Source organism: Saccopteryx leptura, chromosome 2, assembly GCF_036850995.1.
Source record: "Saccopteryx leptura isolate mSacLep1 chromosome 2, mSacLep1_pri_phased_curated, whole genome shotgun sequence".
Classification (NCBI taxonomy): Eukaryota; Metazoa; Chordata; class Mammalia; order Chiroptera; family Emballonuridae; genus Saccopteryx; species Saccopteryx leptura.
The window spans coordinates 31,300,271-31,318,344 of NC_089504.1; the positions used below are offsets into that span (position 1 = coordinate 31,300,271).

The window sequence follows — 18,074 nt, forward strand, 5'->3', positions numbered from 1 at the left end:
ATGAAACTTTGTACATGAAATTATGTACAAATCACCATTATTTGCCTGTGTCTGTCCTGTGAGCCAAAATATAAATTTTATTAAGTGAAAATATTATTCAGCCTACTTTAATACCTAGCATAGAGCAACCACTTAATAGACCATTATTGAAATTGATATAGAAAGAAAGAAAGGAAATGTTTTATTATATTTATGCCCTACATCAAATGTAGCTGTAGCAGAATATCAGAGGTTGATAGATAAATAAAATTTTGTCTAAATTAAGAAGTTTTTTTTTAACTTACCTAGATACCATCTAGTTTTCTTCTGCTGCTGTTTTTTTTTTTTTTTAATAAAATGTTAGGTTATGGAATAACCTTCGCTATTTCCACATGTTTATTTTTTTTTTAATTTTTTAAAAATTTTTTTTTAATTTTATTTATTCATTTTTAGAGAGGAGAGAGAGAGAGAGAGAGAGAGACAGAGAAGAGAGAGACAGAGAGAGAGAAGTGGGGAGGAGCTGGAAGCATCAACTCCCATATGTGCCTTGACCAGGCAAGCCCAGGGTTTAGAACTGGCAACCTCAGCATTTCCAGGTTGACGCTTTATCCACTGCGCCACCACAGGTCAGGCCTATTTCCACATGTTTATTCCACAAACTATAAAAGGTGTTAAAGAAGACAATGAGGTTTAGAGTTCAGTAGCAACACAATGTATAAGGGTCAGTGACAATATTTTCATCTCTATGGATGTGTTTGTGAATGAACTCAAAGAATTTTCAAGAAATACGCCTAGGACTTATTCAACTCCCTAAAGATACAGTCAAGAAGAAAGTTTCAGAGTGTTCAGGAAAGGGTCAAGTTAAGTGGGCAAACCCTGGATGAAGTCTTTATAATGAATAACTGAAAGGCTGTCATAAGCTCTAAAACATCTGTGGATTTTTCATCATTCTTATTTATTTGGTTAAACACAGTCTTCTATAAAGTTTGTTATTCTCAGTCCATAAGTCGCATCGTTGTACAGTAATTTTCTTAACTGTTTCTGAATGTTGTGAAGCTGACCCCACTTCCTCGCTGCATAATGAAAGTCTTGAGGGTAATGAGCCATGAATAGCTCGTGTCAGAGTTATGCAAGCTTTCATTTCTCAGACCGTCATTTTCAGTTTGGGCTGACAGAATGGTTAACATTTTTAAATGTTAATGAAACTACCAAAAGCATGGCTTTTTCAGCATAGCCTTTTAAACTAGAAAAATCATTTCCCATGGCAGATGACATAGATGTAATTACAGGTGTAACAGATTCTATTCTTCCGGGTCTCCACATGCCAGAGCAAACGTCCATCATAACCAATGTAGACAAACCTATTTGGGCGGGGACGGAAAAGTTCACAGCATGATCTTTAACGATTTATGTGCAAGTTGTTCTATTAAATGTTAACTATTTGAAGCAATGAAAGCTGATGTATTACTTGGTAATGACTTCATAAATACATGGATGTTTTTGTGTAGCCAGTGACCATTTGTTGAACTAGAGTGAGGTAGCCAAAATGGAGACTTACATGCTGCCATTTTGTAGCTGACAGCCAAGTGCAAGAGGTCGAAAAGTAAGAGGTTATAAGACAAAGGGATACATGATTCTTAAAATATGTCTAGGTACATACAGAGGAGGAAATAATGAACTCTTCGTGGATACTTGATGATGAGGGAGAAACACTGGAATTGGATCTTGATAAATGAATAGGATTTTTCTTGTTTGGAGCTAATGCAAATCCTCCAAGACCTGAAGGAGAAATTTAGCACAGTTGGAGCAAACATCGCACATGAAGAGGATTTGACATGATTCTGGAAAAGCAGTTAATTTGATAGCATGCCAAGGCTTCACGCCAAGCCTAAGGAGCTCGCATTTTATATGCATACTGGCTATCACTTGAATGGCAGAACATTAGCCATGACATATTATAAAATCATAATCCTGTAACAAATTAATCAACTATAGTAATATGGCATAAAAGCCTTGCAAGTAATTTTTTTAAACTATTAGGATATAAATTTTTTTTTATTTCTGAAAATTGGTTTTAACCTTGACCACATATACTCCTTTACTGAATTCTAAATACCAGGCTCTGGTGAAAATGAATAGGAGTTTGGGGACTTACTTGTTGATCCTAGGGTTAGGGTTTGCCCGTGTTTATCTGAAGGCCTTGGGTGCTAATGAAGCTATTATTCCTGGAGAAAGAGCTTCCTGGCTTATTCATAGCCTGGTTAAAAGCAATTATATTTTAAATATTCCAGCAGTCTTCACACTGGTAGACACCTTTTTCCCCTTGGCCTAAGAAGTCCCTGATCTTTTGGCTAATTAATCATAGTCCTGTTAGTTATTCTAGCTTCTAAGTGGGATATGGAATCTTGTCTTTCTTCTTTGAACAGCTTCAGCAGCACAGTGGGCAATGATTAATTCATTTATTCATTCACAAACATTTGTTGAAGCTTACAACCCTTTCTATTCTTCAACCAGGAGAGGATACGTTCCTCTAATTATCTAAGTATTTTATCTATTTCCATGGACCCGGCTGCTTGGTTATTCTTCTTTATTGGGACAACATGCATTCTACTAGTGCTTATCTTCCAGCAGTAGCTGGCATTGTTAGGCTCCTCCTCAGTTGTCCTTAAAAAAATGATCCAACATGCTAGATACTCCTTCCCTTCCAAGCTGTGTTCATTTTTATGTTTATGTGGTCAAATGATGCCAAGAGTCACTGGCCTTTCATTAATAGTAAGTGTTACTTTGTTTATTGATTCTGCACGTGATAGTCAGAACCTGCTATGTGCCAGGTATTGGGAGGCACTAGGGAGCTTCAGAAAAAAAGACTAAAACAGATACCCATTCACAAATCCCAAGGCATAAATTGGTGATGGTTCCTATTTTATTCGTGGATATTAGAAGAGTTCTAGAAGAACTTGAGGCTACATGATATAATTCTAATTTGGGGTATTTCCATCCACCTTTATAATAATGTGCTGACATTGTGACCCTGGCATCTATGAAACTTTAATTTCCTGAACTATAAGGATTCCTACTTTGAAACATTGAGTGGTATGCCTAAGGTCATTCAGCGAGTACTTTATAAGGGGGATTTAAATCAGTTCATCTAAATCCAACTTCCAGGCTCTTTCAGAATTTATATAAACTTTCCTTAATTGGGATATCATTACTTTGTAATAATATTTTAGCTGAAAGATAGATAAATCAAGAGGCATGGTTACCCATGTATAGGCATTCTTGTCCTAAAGACTTCTATGGAGCTAATCTAATTAGCCTATACATTCAACAGGTTCTGAAAAGAAAGACAGTTGCATTGAACAGAAAGCCACAGGTTAGTGCTGATGGCACCAGTTCCTTGGTCCCCCAAGGATAACCTATTGCTGTCGGATGACCTACTTTGTCTAGCTGTTACTCCTACATTAGCTTCTCTGCTAGGGCTACCAAGGAGTCAGTAACTCAAGAAAACACATGTGTTGTTATGTATCTTAGCAACCAACACTTAAGGTCTGTGTTTCCAGATATTTTCAATAGGAATCCCTGTCTCTGAAATAATTTGGCTGAAATCCTTTGAATTTGCCCTTCCTTCTAAGTCATGTCAAGAGCTAAGTCGAAAATTTTCCCTAGTGCCTAGGGGCTGCAAATAAGAAGTAATGGAAAATGTGTATTTCCTCAGGACCCTGTAATGGTGTATACAGCTGAAATTTGCTTAGTCTAGCATCCAGCAGGTATTAAACTGTGGAATTTTTTCAAATCAGGAGAGCTTCCAAGAGTTTTGTTTGTGTATTTGTTTGCCTGAGAGGTAATTGTGTTCTCTGTTGACTTTTTTACTTTGTATGCATCTACTATAAAACTTGGAAATAGGTCAAAAAGACGTATGACAATATAGAGGACAATACTGCAGCTCTACTCTGGATTCCAGCTCTATCTCTTGGGGCCACTTCAATCTGCAGACACTGTAACCCTTTGGATGGATGCTTAGCTGGTAAATCCTGCATAATGTCCCATTGCCAGTGCTACACTAAGGGAGGGGACAGCAACACCTGGACTAGTGCTGGGCCAAATCTAGAGAGCTAGAATGAATTAAGTGGGAGTAATACACAAAGCAACCAGGAGCAGTCCAAAGAGTGGGCACAGATAATAACAGCTATGTGGAAGAGTCAAGGTTCATACCAGAAAACAAAGGGAAAGGAAAACAACCTAAGGGTATGGAACAGCTCTAACTACCATGTGGGAGTAAAACAGAAAATAGCGCCAGCTTGCCAGTTGGGCCACATGAAAGCAGGAAAAAGAGAATGCTGTATCCACGTCTTTGATTTCTTAACATAGTCACCCCCCTCACACACATTAATAGTAACTCAACCCAAAATTTATATTAAACTATTACCCAGTCACATAGATTAGTATTTTTCTTCTCTTGGTAAAGAAAAACAGGAGCTCTCCTATCCCTCCTTTCAATTCACTTGTAAGTAACTGAATTTTGCAGATACATTTTACAAAACATAGATCCAAACAATTGTATGTATGTACATTTAATATGTTATTAAATTGCTGTTGCCCATTAACTGATAAAAATCTATTTTTAAAAATGAGCTTTGTAAGTTGTTGTAAGAGATGATTCAATCAGTGGTTATAATATGTGGAGCCCTTTGCTCTGAAGATTGAAATTTAGCAATTTCTAATTCCTATTAAATTCCTTGTCATCAGAAAGGTTTCCCGGTGAACTAATTTCTATTATTGATACTATTCATTTGTTATTCAGGGGAAATAGAATTAGAATTTTAATGTTTGGAACAATCTATAAATTGCAAATGCAAACACTTCTTGGCTTATGGAACCCTGTTCTTCTGGCAAAGTGATGAAGAGATCGCTTTTTGTTTGTTTGTTTATTAATTTTTAGGGAGAGGTAATGGGGGAGGAGACATCAATTTATTGTTCCAATTATTCATACCATCATTGGTTGGGTCTTATATGGCCCTGACCAGGGATCAAACCTGCAACCTCTGCATGTCAGGACAAACTAACCAATTAAGCTACTCAGTCATGGCCTGAAGAGATCTCTTTAAGAGATACATGTCTGCCTGACCAGGCAGTGGCACAGTGAATAGAGCATCGGACTGGGACATGGAGGACCCACGTTCGAAACCCCAAGGTCACCAGCTTGAGCACGGGCTCATCTGGTTTGAGCAAGGCTCACCAGCTCGAGCCTAAAGTCACTGCCTTGAGCAAGGGATCACTCGGTCTGCTGTAGTCCCCCGGCCAAGGCATATATGAGAAAACAATCAATGAACAACAAAAGTGCCACCACAAAGAATTGATGCTTCTCATCTCTCTCTCTTCCTGTCTGTCCCTATATGCCCCTCTCTCTGTCTCTCTCTGTCTCTGTCACACATACAAAAAAAGAGAGATACATGTCTGATTTGTGCAGAAAGCATGAGTTTAATTGCATTTACCCCACACACATTACCCAGCAGTTACTCTGGCCAAGCGCTGTGTTTTGCCTAAGAGTCAAAGATGACTCAGTGAGATCAGTGTTTAGATGAGCATCTTTCAGTTTGACAGCCTGCAGTGTTAGGAATCAGGGCAGTGGGAAAGGGAGGGTTTGTTCATCCCTAATAGCAGCTCTAGAAGAGATGGGCCTTGGAGGATCTAATAGGCTAAAACGTCAAAGATGGATTTCATCAGTGGCCAATACTTATACACTGGGGTATTAAGGAGGACTCAAGAAGACAGTTGAGTCCTTTTACTCTTAGCTGAAGAAATCATCTACAGTCAATGTTTCATATGGAGAGCTATCCCATGTATGGAGAACAAAATCAAAGCATGTCCTCTGACAGAATTGGACCATCGATCGGTGAACTCTGTAGCTAAGAGGCAGATTCACATTATCATAAAAAAGGAGGCAGATGCCATTGGCCTTGGCTTCAGTGAAAGATGCCAGACAGTAAAAACTGAACTAGTAACAACTTTCCATACAAATAGACAAAGGTTCTCCAGAGCCAAGAAATAAGAAACTATGGCAAAAGAGACATTTAAAAAACTGAAGGGAAGTAAATAGATGGATTTCAGAGGGTACTGGAGCAGGGGGATAGAGTGTCAACAGCAAAAATTACTTAACTAATGGTAGTCAACAGTTGAGTTAAGACAGGATCTCTTCCTAACACGATGAAATATCAATATTTCCTTTAAACAATGTCCACCAAAGGGAAGAGAAGGAAGGAGAGGAATAGAAGAGAAGATAAAATTTAGAAAAATAAAATATGATAAATATTGTTAAAGGAATAATGAAATAACCACATGCCAGGAACTGTGAGAATACTGGAGGAATGGAAAATAATCTACAGCTTGAGGAAGAAAGACACAAAATGAGAATAATTTAGGGAATAAGAAGGATTAGGGAAAAGTCTTGAAAAATTAAGAAAAATTATGGTTTAAAATACATACATAATTATAAATAGCTAATGATTCAGACAACTGGAGGTCTATGTGAATGATTGGAACTGGGTGTAAGTTTTCCAAAAGACAGGAGACTATCCAAGGAGAGAATAGTTTGGGACTTCTCAGCGACAAAGAACAGGAAGCAATGACGGAAGTGTGAGCTTGTAACAAATGCAATAGTGTAGAACTGTGGAGGCTGTGAGGTTTTGATTGGAAGATCGATTACCTGATTGTCAAAATGATACATGAAGAAAAGATGGGATTTCTGAACATCTACTGATCTCTTCCCAACTCTCCTTCTGCTTTCCCAGAAAAAAAAAAAGGGGGGGAAACTTCAGGAATATTCCATTGTTTTATACTAAAAATGCTTTATTGAGCTTTTCTACTACAAAAAAACAAGTCTGGAGCTAAATTAAATGTGACCAAGAAATTCATAGTTAGATTCAGCGCCTAGAAGCAAGTATACGTGACAAGAATTATGTGGTGCTGGTGAGAGGAGAGTTAGGTAGAATGTCACTGACAATAACACAGCCAAAAATTTCTAATCAGGCAAAGGCAGAAAAAACACAATTAAGTTCTCACAGGCTAAGAAATTGTACAGAGCTTTGTAGAAGATGAACAAATCTCTCATTGCTCAGGGGGAAAATATTTAAAATGATGAGATGATAATGGGAAAAGAAAATCAGCTCATTTTTCAAGATATAAGAGAATGAGAATACAGATTTTTTTAATGATACAAAGCAAGTTCCCAATGGGAAAGATAAATGCTAAGGCTTTACAGAGCAAAATAGATATTCTCATGTACAGATATGATTAATGGAAGGCAACAATATGGGAAAAGGGCAAAGATAAGAGGGAAATTTAGTACAAAATAAAAAACAAATGAGAGAAGCACATATACAGAGACAACTTACTGAGTGCAACAACATTGAGGTAGAAATATATATATGACCTATAAGCAACAGAACACAGAAGAGGATACATCAAGATGATGACACATTTAAAAGCACAAAGGTAGATTCATCTGTATCCAAAATAAGCACTGGAAACAATGAAATATTTACAACTAGTTCCAAAGCAAGAAAAGATACAAACTTATAATAAATATAAAAATACAATATTAGGAAAATTTTGTACGCTGAACAAAATAGGAGAAAAACCAGGAGACAACAGTCCTTAAAAATTTTAAGTACATGACATTTATAACCAGAGACTTTTATTTAATTTTACCAGTTTTAGTAAATTTATAGAGTTGGGAAGAAATTATAGATGTTCAGTGTAAGGTATTTTTCCCTGCCGAGAAGAAAGGAAGAGGGCTAGAGCCGCAAAGTGTGGAATAACAAAAAGGCTTTATTCAGTACAGAGCGTGCATCCCACCGGGCAAGGTTCCTTGGCCCCGAGGTAAGATGGAGGCCAGGGAAGTTGCACAGATTAAACCGCGTGGAAGATATTTAAAGGGTCCCTCTAGGGAAGTGGAGCCAACATGACGTGGTGAAATCCCACTGGCTGGCAGACGATCTCTCTTCTTCCAAACGGTTCCTTTTGGTGCGCTTGGCTGTGGGCGGTCCCAGCCAAAGTTCTCGGGTCTGAGTTCCCCACGTGACCATCCCCCATTATTCACTGACCTTACATTCAGATTTTAGTCAACTGTAGTAAAATTTAACTTGAGTAAATTTAGTCACTTTAGTAGATGTTAGCAAGTTTTTAAAAGTAGGTATAGTACATGAATATTGTAATTAGATAAATGAAGATACACACTGCAGTTAATGTTCTATTAGTAAGAAGAATATATGAACACAAATATGTCCTCATCAAAAAAAAAAAAAAAAAAAAAAAAAAACTAGAAGAGAGAGAAACAGGAGACCTAGAAAGAAGGGAATTAAGACCAAAAAAGGAAAAAAAAAATCAATTGAGTAGAAATCCTTAAATTAGTATAAGTGATATATGTGGCTCTATAGCAACTAATTCCTAGAAAAATATAATTTGCCGGAATTTACTCAGAGAAATGAAAATCTTAATAAAAAAGACTGTAAAATGTGATTAAAGAATTACAATTTTTTAAAAGTGCCAGATCCAGATATTCTCAAATTCGACTCCTACAAACTGGATGGGAAAACAAAACACTAAACATTTCCGTTTAGATTGATCTAAAATGTTTCTTATGAAAATTTTTTGTTTTCTATACTTTTAAAAGTACCTTTGGCCCAATTTTGAAAATAATACATTAAAACTTCTCTCAGAAAGGCCCTGGCCGGTTGGCTCAGTGGTAGAGCATCGGCCTGGCGTGCAGGAGTCCTGGGTTCGATTCCCGGCCAGGGCACACAGGAGACGCACCCATCTGCTTCTCCACCCCTCCCCCTCCTTCCTCTCTGTCTCTCTCTTCCCTTCCTGCAGCCAAAGCTCCATTGGAGCAAAGTTGGCCCGGGCACTGAGGATGGCTCTGTGGCCTCTGCCTCAGGCGCTAGAATGGCTCTGGATGCAGCAGAGCAACCGCCCAGATGGGTGGAGCATCGCCCCCTGGTGGGCATGCCAGGTGGATCCCGGGCGGGCGCATGCGGGAGTCTGTCTGACTGCCTCCCCGTTTTTAACTTCAGAAAAATACAAAAAAAAAACTTCTCTCAAATGAATTTTATGGGGAGAGTATAATGAGATCTATAATTTACTTTTTATTGCCACAAAATTAGTAAAATCAATCAGAACAAGACCTTCACAAACTCTTGTTCATATCCACTCATTAGATTGCCTCTGGGCCCCCTATTCTCTCTGCCTTCTCTGTACCCACTCTCCTCTCTTGCCACAGCACAGAGCATCACCCCCTCTTGCACCTTACAGCATAGTCCCTTTTGCCCCTCAAGGACATTGTCCCAGGAATTCTTTCTCTTCTCTACTAGTTCAACAATTTTTCTAATTTTTACTGGACCATTCCCATCAGCATAAAAGCCTCTCCTTTTGTATATATTGTATACATACTGTACACATATGTTTATACACACACACACACATTTACTTGATTTTTCCCCTTCACTACAATTTAGTTCTCTTTACAGCATAACCCTCTAAAAACTGTTCTCTACTCTCTCTCTTCCCATCCTCCCTTGAAGCACTAACACTTCACTGAAATGTACTAGTGAAGTCACCAGTGGCCTACACATTTCTAAAGTCAATGGTCACTTCTCAGCCCTCGTTGTCTTTGATGGGTTAGATATATAGGACACAGTCGATCACTGTCCCTTCTTTGAAACAACTTTTTTACTTGGCTTCTAGAACATAAGACAGGCTGCTTCTCTTCTGCTTTTCTTCGTCTCTGGTTACTTCTCAGGTTATTTCTTGTTGTTGGTTCCTACTCAACTGTACCACCTCCAAATGTTGGCATGCCCTGGACTTATTCCGTGAACTTCTCACCTACAATTACTCCCATTGTGATCTCACTGGTCTCCTTAAATACCAGGTATGGATGATGGCTCCCAAATTTGTATCCCTAGTGCAGACCTCCTTCCTGAACATCAGAAAATCACAACTACCTACCTGGTATCTCCATTTGAATGTCTGTAAGTTACCTCAAACTTAACATTGGCAAAATTGAACTCTGGTATTTCTCACCAACCTGAAACCTTATTCTCCTAAATTTCTTTAATCTCAATTAATAGTAAGTCCATCCTTCTAATTGCTCAGGGTAAAACTTTGTGTCATCCTTGCCTCTTCTTTTCTTAGAAACCACATCTAAGCCATCAGCAAATCTCATCGGTTCCAGCTTCAAAATATATCAAGAGCCAACGAAGCTTCACCCTCACTGCTACCACCTTAGTCCACTCCACCATCACCCATTGTCAAGTATTTGAAACAACCCCCTAACTGGCCTCTCTGCTTCTGCTCTTGTCTTTTCTTAGTCTGTTCTCAACACAGCACTGTGATGACCCTGTGAAAATGTTGTTGTATCACCTTGCTTCTCTGCTCAAAACCCACCAATGGCTTTTCAGCTCATGTAGAGAAGGAACAAAGTCCAATTTCTCCCAACTCCCATTCCCTATAGGAGTACTCTGACCTCATTTTCAGTCCTCCTGCCCTTCACTCCGGTAGTTGCTCCTCAAACATAGCAGACAGAGCCCTTCAAGGATGCTGAACTTGTCACCACCTATATAGGAAATACCCTTTACCCAGATAGCTTCCCAGTTGTAAAAGTGATTAAAGACAGAAAATAAATTCTCTTTCTTCAGCTCTTTACTCAAAGACCACCTACTCAGAAAGGTTCTTTTTTGGCTTCCCAAATCTAAAATTTAGCCCCACTTCCACCAACCATGACACATCTTATCTCCTAACTGCCTTATTTTTCTTCCTTTGCACTTAGCAGTTTCTAACATCCTGTACATTTACCTATTTACAATGTTTATTCTGTCTCCTTCAACAAAATATAAGCTGCATAGATTTGTATCTGTTTTGTTCACTGCTATATCCCCAGCACTTAGAACAGTGTCTGGTACATAGTATTATTAAGTGAATAAATGATTGAATGGGTGATGTTGTTATTTTGTTAGCATCTTTGTTCATTTGTTTTTATGAATAAGAAAATCCTTTAATTAGTATATCAGTTAATGTGTGCGAAAGTAGCTTTTAAAGTATATCATAAATACACTAAACACTGACTTTGTTTATACTGTCAACTGTCTTAACAAACATTTTTTACATCAACTTCAAAGTGAAACTTTATCTCCACATCTATACAAATCAACATGTATTCTTAATTAGTGCCATAATTGAGAATTTTTACTAAAGTAATAAGTTACCCTACTGCAAATTAACTAATGAGCTTCATTCTTTTGAGCAGAGTGGTATCTTGGGAGGTTTACTAATTAAAAAAAGAAAGAATGTGAACTGCTTTGTTTCTCCCTCACATGTGCAAGGCACAGTGCTAGCCCTTATCATACTGTGAAAAAGCTATTGTCATATTCTTCTCAGTGGTCACCTGGTCCCCCGTCTTCCTTCCTAAACATAGTTTACTCTCAATCAGTATTACTAATGCAGATTTCTGGTTGTATCAGTATTGTGCTCAGAAATCTTCATAAGTCCAATCAGCTTGCTGTGCTTACCACCTCTTTCCCTTCCCTTACAATGTTCCTGAATCTAGAAGATTTATTTAGAATTCAAATCTAGGCTGGAATAGCAGTGTGATCAGAACAGGGTGTGTGTGGTGTTATTATTAGTCCCTGTGACCCAGGCTCTACATTTCCATTTTAAAAAGTTAAGACTCCCGTTTTTTTTTGTACCCACATTGCTCTACGGGCTTCCACAGAGCTGATAGTCAACTAAATACTCCCGATCTTATTTATGTGACCTTCTATCAAGCCCGGTCTCACACATTCTTAGCATGGTCTGTGAACTAGAATCAACCCTGTGTATCCAGGCTTCTGAAAATCACTACTTTTCTTTTTGAAATGACGTGTCTCTTGATTATGCCATCTTCTTTCCACTTCTACTATTATCACAGCCCTTGTCACCTTAAGCCCCTGTGAAACAAGCAAAGAGAGGAAGCAAGAGGGGTGAATGAGCTTTATTCCTCACATCTAACACTATACTCAGCCCCCTCCTCCTCCTAAACCATTTCCTGGGGAGCTAGAGGAAAAATCTTTCTAAAATAAATCTGATGATCATGTCATTCCCCAGATAAAATGTCCTCAGTGGCTCTTTGTCACCTTCACTGTGGCCTCAGTGCTTTTGTAATTCATTTCCCACCCTCAGCTCTGGCCTTGCTCTTCATGGCATATCATCACGCAGTTGCCCTCTCTGTCTCTGCCTTTTGCACACACATGTCCCTGGGCTGAGAGTATCAGTCTCCAGCTTTTCTTCCTGGCTAACTGTAGTTTCTTCTTCAAGACGCGGCTCTGGCACTTCTTCCTGTAAGAAGCCTTCCTTGTCACCCCTGGAATAAAATGTGCAGCTACCCTGCTCTCTGGTCCACTAGCACCAGCTTTACTTCTATTATGACACTCATACTGGTTCAGAATTGCCTGTTAACTTTACTTTCTCCCCATTCCTGGACTTTGAGATGTTTGTGAATGAGTGTGTCTTTCATCTCTCTGACTCTAGTCCTCAGAACAGTGCCTGGTGTTTGTATGAGTTTATCTTGCCAATACAGTGATTCCTGATTTTCTTTTCTCTTTTTCATTTAAGAAGACACAAGCAAGATCAAAAGGAAGATGGTAGGATTTCATTTAAACAAAAGTAGGATTTCGATCATTTAATCTTTTAATTAACAGTGAACATTGAAACTTTGCCTCACATTGTCATTACCATACAGAGAATGTGAAATGTGACTATAAAAGCTATCAATGAGATCATTTTAATTTACCCTCACCATAAAACTGAAAATAAAATGGACAGAAATAATCTGTCGTAAGTGGGGATTCTCTGAGACCCAGTTCCTTGGTGTCAATTGCTTAGTGAAACAAGCACTATGGTCTAGGGAAATTGAAAACATTTAGGTCCTAATTGATTTGCCTTTCTGTGACCAATGAATGCCTCCAAGACAACTGAGTCCTGTCCTTCAGTCATGGCCATCCTGAATGTTATTTCACACTGATAAGGAGGAATTGTTGTAGAGTAATGAGGGAGTTATGTAATCACCGAGAGATTTGTGATGACTTCTAATGCCTCCTTTTCTGAGATAATTTAAGTATATATTTATTCACTGGTAGTCTTTCAAGGGTTCATCCAGTTAAAAATCTATAATCATTAAGCTCCAATATTCTTAAAATAATGAAGGGCTCCTAATTCTACAACTTTTACTTTACCTTTCCAATCACTAAAATAACCAAATGAAATAAAGATTTTATTAGGAACCACCACTTTGTTTCCCTAGGCCAGTGGTCCCAACCTTTTTTGGGCCATGGACCAGTTTAATGTCAGAAAATATTTTCACGGACCAGCCTTTAGAGTGGGACGGATAAATGTATCATGTGACCGAGACAAGCGTCAAGAGTGAGTCTTAGATGGATGTAACAGAGGGAATCTGGTCATTTTTTAAAAATAAAACATTGTTCAGACTTAAATATAAATAAAATGGAAATAATGTAAGTTATTTATTCTTTCTCTGCGGACCGGTGCCAAATGGCCCACGGACTGGTATGGGTCCGTGGCCCAGGGGTTGGGGACCACTGCCCTAGGCTATGTGTGTGAGTTGTGTGTGTTTCTTAACAAAACTAAAAATAGATTGATTATTAGATACCTAACTGTAGTCACCCTTTCCTTATAATACCTAGGTAATTGTCAATTAATCTGTATATTCTAATGATTCGGATCCCTACTTATCTAAAGCAGAAAACTGTTTTAAAGTTTAAGTTAAATGAGACTTCATTACTTGTTGCAAAATAGAACTCATTTTAAGTGGTTGAATCCTGCTGGGGGTGCTAACATGAATAAGTACCATTAGATGCCGTCTACCAAAATGAGTAGTTTTATTGCACTTAGTGATGGTAGCATCTTCAAATGTGATTTATATTTATATCTATAATGAAAATTAGTATATTCTTCACACTTCCTGATTGTTCTATCTCTCTTCTGTGGCAGTATAACTTCTTACTACTTGTATTTGCATTTGTAAATTACTGTTTGTGGCAGGTAATGGATGAATGTGTTTTTCTATCCTGAGAGCCTAGACTTATATTATCCGATTCCTTAAAAATAATCTTCTATGGTATATTCCACATTTCAATGTAATTCATTTTAATTTGAAATTTGTTTTGAGTACCCTCTATGAGTTTATTATAATGTAGAACATTGTGTCTCCAACTTAAAAAATTATACTAGAAGACAGGAAAGTGACCTGGGGACAGCCTTGATTGAAAAAACTTGAATGACACTAAAAAATTGCTACCATATCCGGAATATTTGTTTTTATGTCAGAAGTCGTGGTGTTTTATGTCTATTATTTCCAACCCTTATAATGGAGGAAGTCTTTTCTTCCCCATTCTGCTGATCATGAAACTAAAGGTTAGAGTTCAGTAAGTTGTCCAAGGACAGTGCTAGATGGTGGCTGGACCAGTGTTCAAACGTAAGTGTGTCTGATGTCAAAGTCTGGGCTTTTATTCTGATGCTAGTCCATAATTAAGAGTTACAGAGGTGCTACACACTTACATATACCTTTTATTGTCTTATCTCCCCAGACTCAAAGAAGACAGGGGCTCTGACCAAGCATTTTCCTGTCCCGCCGATATCAGAATGTATATATACTGACAGTGCCCTGGTTCACAGGGGTAGGAATCAGGGTATCATCAGTTGATAATTTTTCTTCCTTTGACTTTTGGCAGAACTCTTTCCAGAAAGGACTTAGGAGAAAGGTAGCCTGAGGCTCTCTGGAAAACTGCAAATCTGTTTATCATCTTTTTCCTCAGAGAAAAAGATAGCCACAGACGATAGCCACCTGCAGCCTTAACTGGCCTCATGGGATCAGTTGTTGATTGTTTCCACTCTACCAAGAAAAAAACACTGGTAACAAGATTTGGCAATTTTCAAGAATTATGAATGCAATTTTTAAGCAATTATAAAATTATATGATGCATACTTATCAAAACTTATTTTTTTTGCGCCAAAAAATATTTATTGAGTGAATTTAGTTGCAATCAAATGTAGTGACCAGTAGAAATGAGACATGTTAAAGATGCCAAGAAACTCCGCAGCTTGGAAAATATAGATAATTAACAGTTTACAACAGAAAACAATGAATATCTCCCTTTACTAGGAATAAAGAAATTTGGAATAAGACCCAGAGTCAAACATCTAGCCTGGTGTTAGAACCTGAGGGTAAAATCTCACTGGCTCAATGAGATAGGACTCTTCTCCTAGGAAGAGTCCAGCTTATTAGTTCTTGAAGAAATGATAGGCAATGCCTTTTTTAAAAGATTAGAGTTTCTTTTTCCTTGGCTGGTTGGCTCAGTGATAGAGTGTTGACCTGGCATGTGGAAGTCCCAGGTTCAATTCCTGGTCAGGGCACACAGGAGAAGTGACCATCTGCCTCTCCCCCCTTCTTTCTTTCTCTCTCACTCCCCCCCCCCTCCCACAGCCATGGCTCAATTTTCTAAAGTGCATCGGCCCCAGGAGCTGAGGATGGCTCCATGGAATCTTTGTCTCAGGTGCTAAAAATAGCTCAGTTGTGAGCATGGCCCCAGATGGGCAGAGCATCAGCCCCAGACAGGGGTTGTCAGGTAGATCCTAGTCAGGTTGCATGCGGGAGTCTGTCTATCTCCCTTTCTCTCACTTGGAAAGGAAGGGGAAAAAAAAAACAGTTTCTTTTTACCAAGACAGGGAACTAAAAATGAGCATGACTTTCCATCTTTGGCTTCACCTCTTCTTAATTTTTGCCTTTGCTCCTCTTTGCCAGGTTTCTAGCCAACACCACTTTCAGGGGCCTCAGTGGTTCCATCAGAGTAAAAGGTTCCTCTATCATCAGCTCAGAAAACAACTTTTTCATCTGGAATCTGCAGCATGACCCCATGGGAAAGCCAATGTGGACTCGCTTGGGCAGCTGGCAGGGGGGAAAGATGGTCATGGACTATGGAATATGGCCAGAGCAGGCCCAGAGGCACCAAACTCACTTCCAGCACCCAAGTAAGCTGCACTTGAGAGTGGTTACCCTGATTGAGCATCCATTTGTCTTCACACGAGAAGTAGATGATGAAGGCTTGTGCCCTGCTGGCCAACTCTGCCTAGACCCCATGACTAATGACTCTTCCATACTGGACAGTCTTTTTAGTAGCCTCCATAGCAGTAATGATACAGTGCCCATCCAACGCAGAAAGTGCTGCTATGGATATTGCATTGATCTGCTGGAAAAGCTAGCAGAAGACATGAACTTTGACTTTGACCTCTATATTGTTGGGGATGGAAAATATGGCGCCTGGAAGAATGGGCACTGGACTGGACTGGTGGGTGACCTCCTGAGTGGATCAGCCCACATGGCAGTCACATCCTTCAGCATCAATACTGCGCGAAGCCAGGTGATAGATTTCACCAGTCCTTTCTTCTCCACCAGCTTGGGCATCTTAGTGAGGACCCGAGACACAGCAGCTCCCATTGGAGCCTTCATGTGGCCACTCCACTGGACATTGTGGCTAGGGATTTTTGTGGCTCTGCACATCACTGCCATCTTCCTCACTCTATATGAATGGAAGAGCCCCTTTGGTATGACTCCCAAGGGGCGGAATAGAAGTAAAGTGTTCTCCTTCTCTTCAGCCTTGAATGTCTGTTATGCCCTCCTGTTTGGTAGAACAGCAGCCATCAAGCCCCCAAAATGCTGGACTGGAAGGTTTCTGATGAACCTTTGGGCCATTTTTTGTATGTTTTGCCTTTCTACATACACAGCAAACTTGGCTGCTGTCATGGTGGGTGAGAAGATCTATGAAGAGCTTTCTGGAATACATGACCCTAAGGTAATACTTCTCTTTTACTCTTGCTCTTTTTATTGTCTGTTATAACTCCATATATTGTGTCTTATGCTGTAGCATGTCTATGTTCTTTCATCTATCACAAAATATTCTCACAGCCATCTATAGAGACAAGCCCAAAAATCTGTTGCCTTGTTGAATTAAATAATTCAGTATTGTATTAAATGAAACAAAAAGAGTGGGGATTTCAGAGGGTGTTTGTTCTAGAAAAAGTCTTTCCACTAGAAACATTTATTAGTGCAGTTTCCCCTTGTGTTATGTGACTGACAGAATTGCTATCAGGGAATAGTCTTACAAAGTACATTTACCCAAAGCAGATTTCAAAAGTGAATTAATTACTTCTCTTGGGAATTAATGGAAGTAAAGAGGAAGATATATATTTTAAGGAGTAAAGAATCTTTTTTATGCCATTAAAAATAGTAAAACGGAAAGAACTAATATTTTAGCACAAGCTCTTAAAGTCAAATACATGAAAACTCAATGGGTGTAGAAGAAGAAGTATTGAACTAATTGAAGCGTCAGTATTAGCAAAAAAACAGGGTATCCTTAGACAGTAAGTAAATCTGTATAACCAGCCACCTTGCCTTGCGGGGAGGTCACCAACAGTTACATTACAATTGTCCAAGTTTAAGAAAATTGTATCTAACGTAGGCTGCCTTTCATATCCTAGTTATTTGACCCTAAAGGTAGAAGAGAGGAGGAGGGTGGAGTTCAGGTAAACCGGCAAAGCACTGGTGAGTTTCATCAGAACCAAAGATTGCCAAAATTAAGTCACAATGCTCTGCGTGAGAAACAAGCTGCAATGGTTTTAGAGCAGCGGTTCTCAACCTGTGGGTCGCGACCCCGGCGGGGGTTGAACGACCAAAACATAGGGGTCGCCTAGAGCCATCAGAAATACATATTTTATTTAAAAATGGGTCGTGACCCCGGAAAATATGTATTTTCCGATGGCTTTAGGCGACCCCTGTGTTTTGATCGTTCAACCCCCGCCAGGGTCGCGACCCACAGGTTGAAAACTGCTGTTTTAGAGGATTAAAAAGAAAATCATAAAGATACACCATATAGAGCAGTAAAATAATTTTTTAAGCAAAATAATCATTCTATGCCCCACTCCACCAGAATAGAAAGGTGAAATCATAAATCTAACCCAGCCCACAAGGCAAAGCAGGTAGAACTAGACAAAGT

At 39.0% G+C, this 18,074-nt stretch overlaps 1 protein-coding gene across 3 annotated transcripts in view; it reads left to right on the forward strand.

The window, feature by feature from the left end:
- GRIN3A (glutamate ionotropic receptor NMDA type subunit 3A) overlaps positions 1-18,074 on the forward strand; it is a 172,866-nt gene that overhangs the window by 56,353 nt on the left and 98,439 nt on the right. For all 3 annotated transcript variants that reach the window (XM_066367539.1, XM_066367541.1, XM_066367540.1), the window contains one exon: positions 15,827-16,874. In XM_066367539.1, coding sequence (XP_066223636.1) covers positions 15,827-16,874 — 1,048 coding nt within the window. The remainder of the gene's footprint in view (positions 1-15,826; positions 16,875-18,074) is intronic.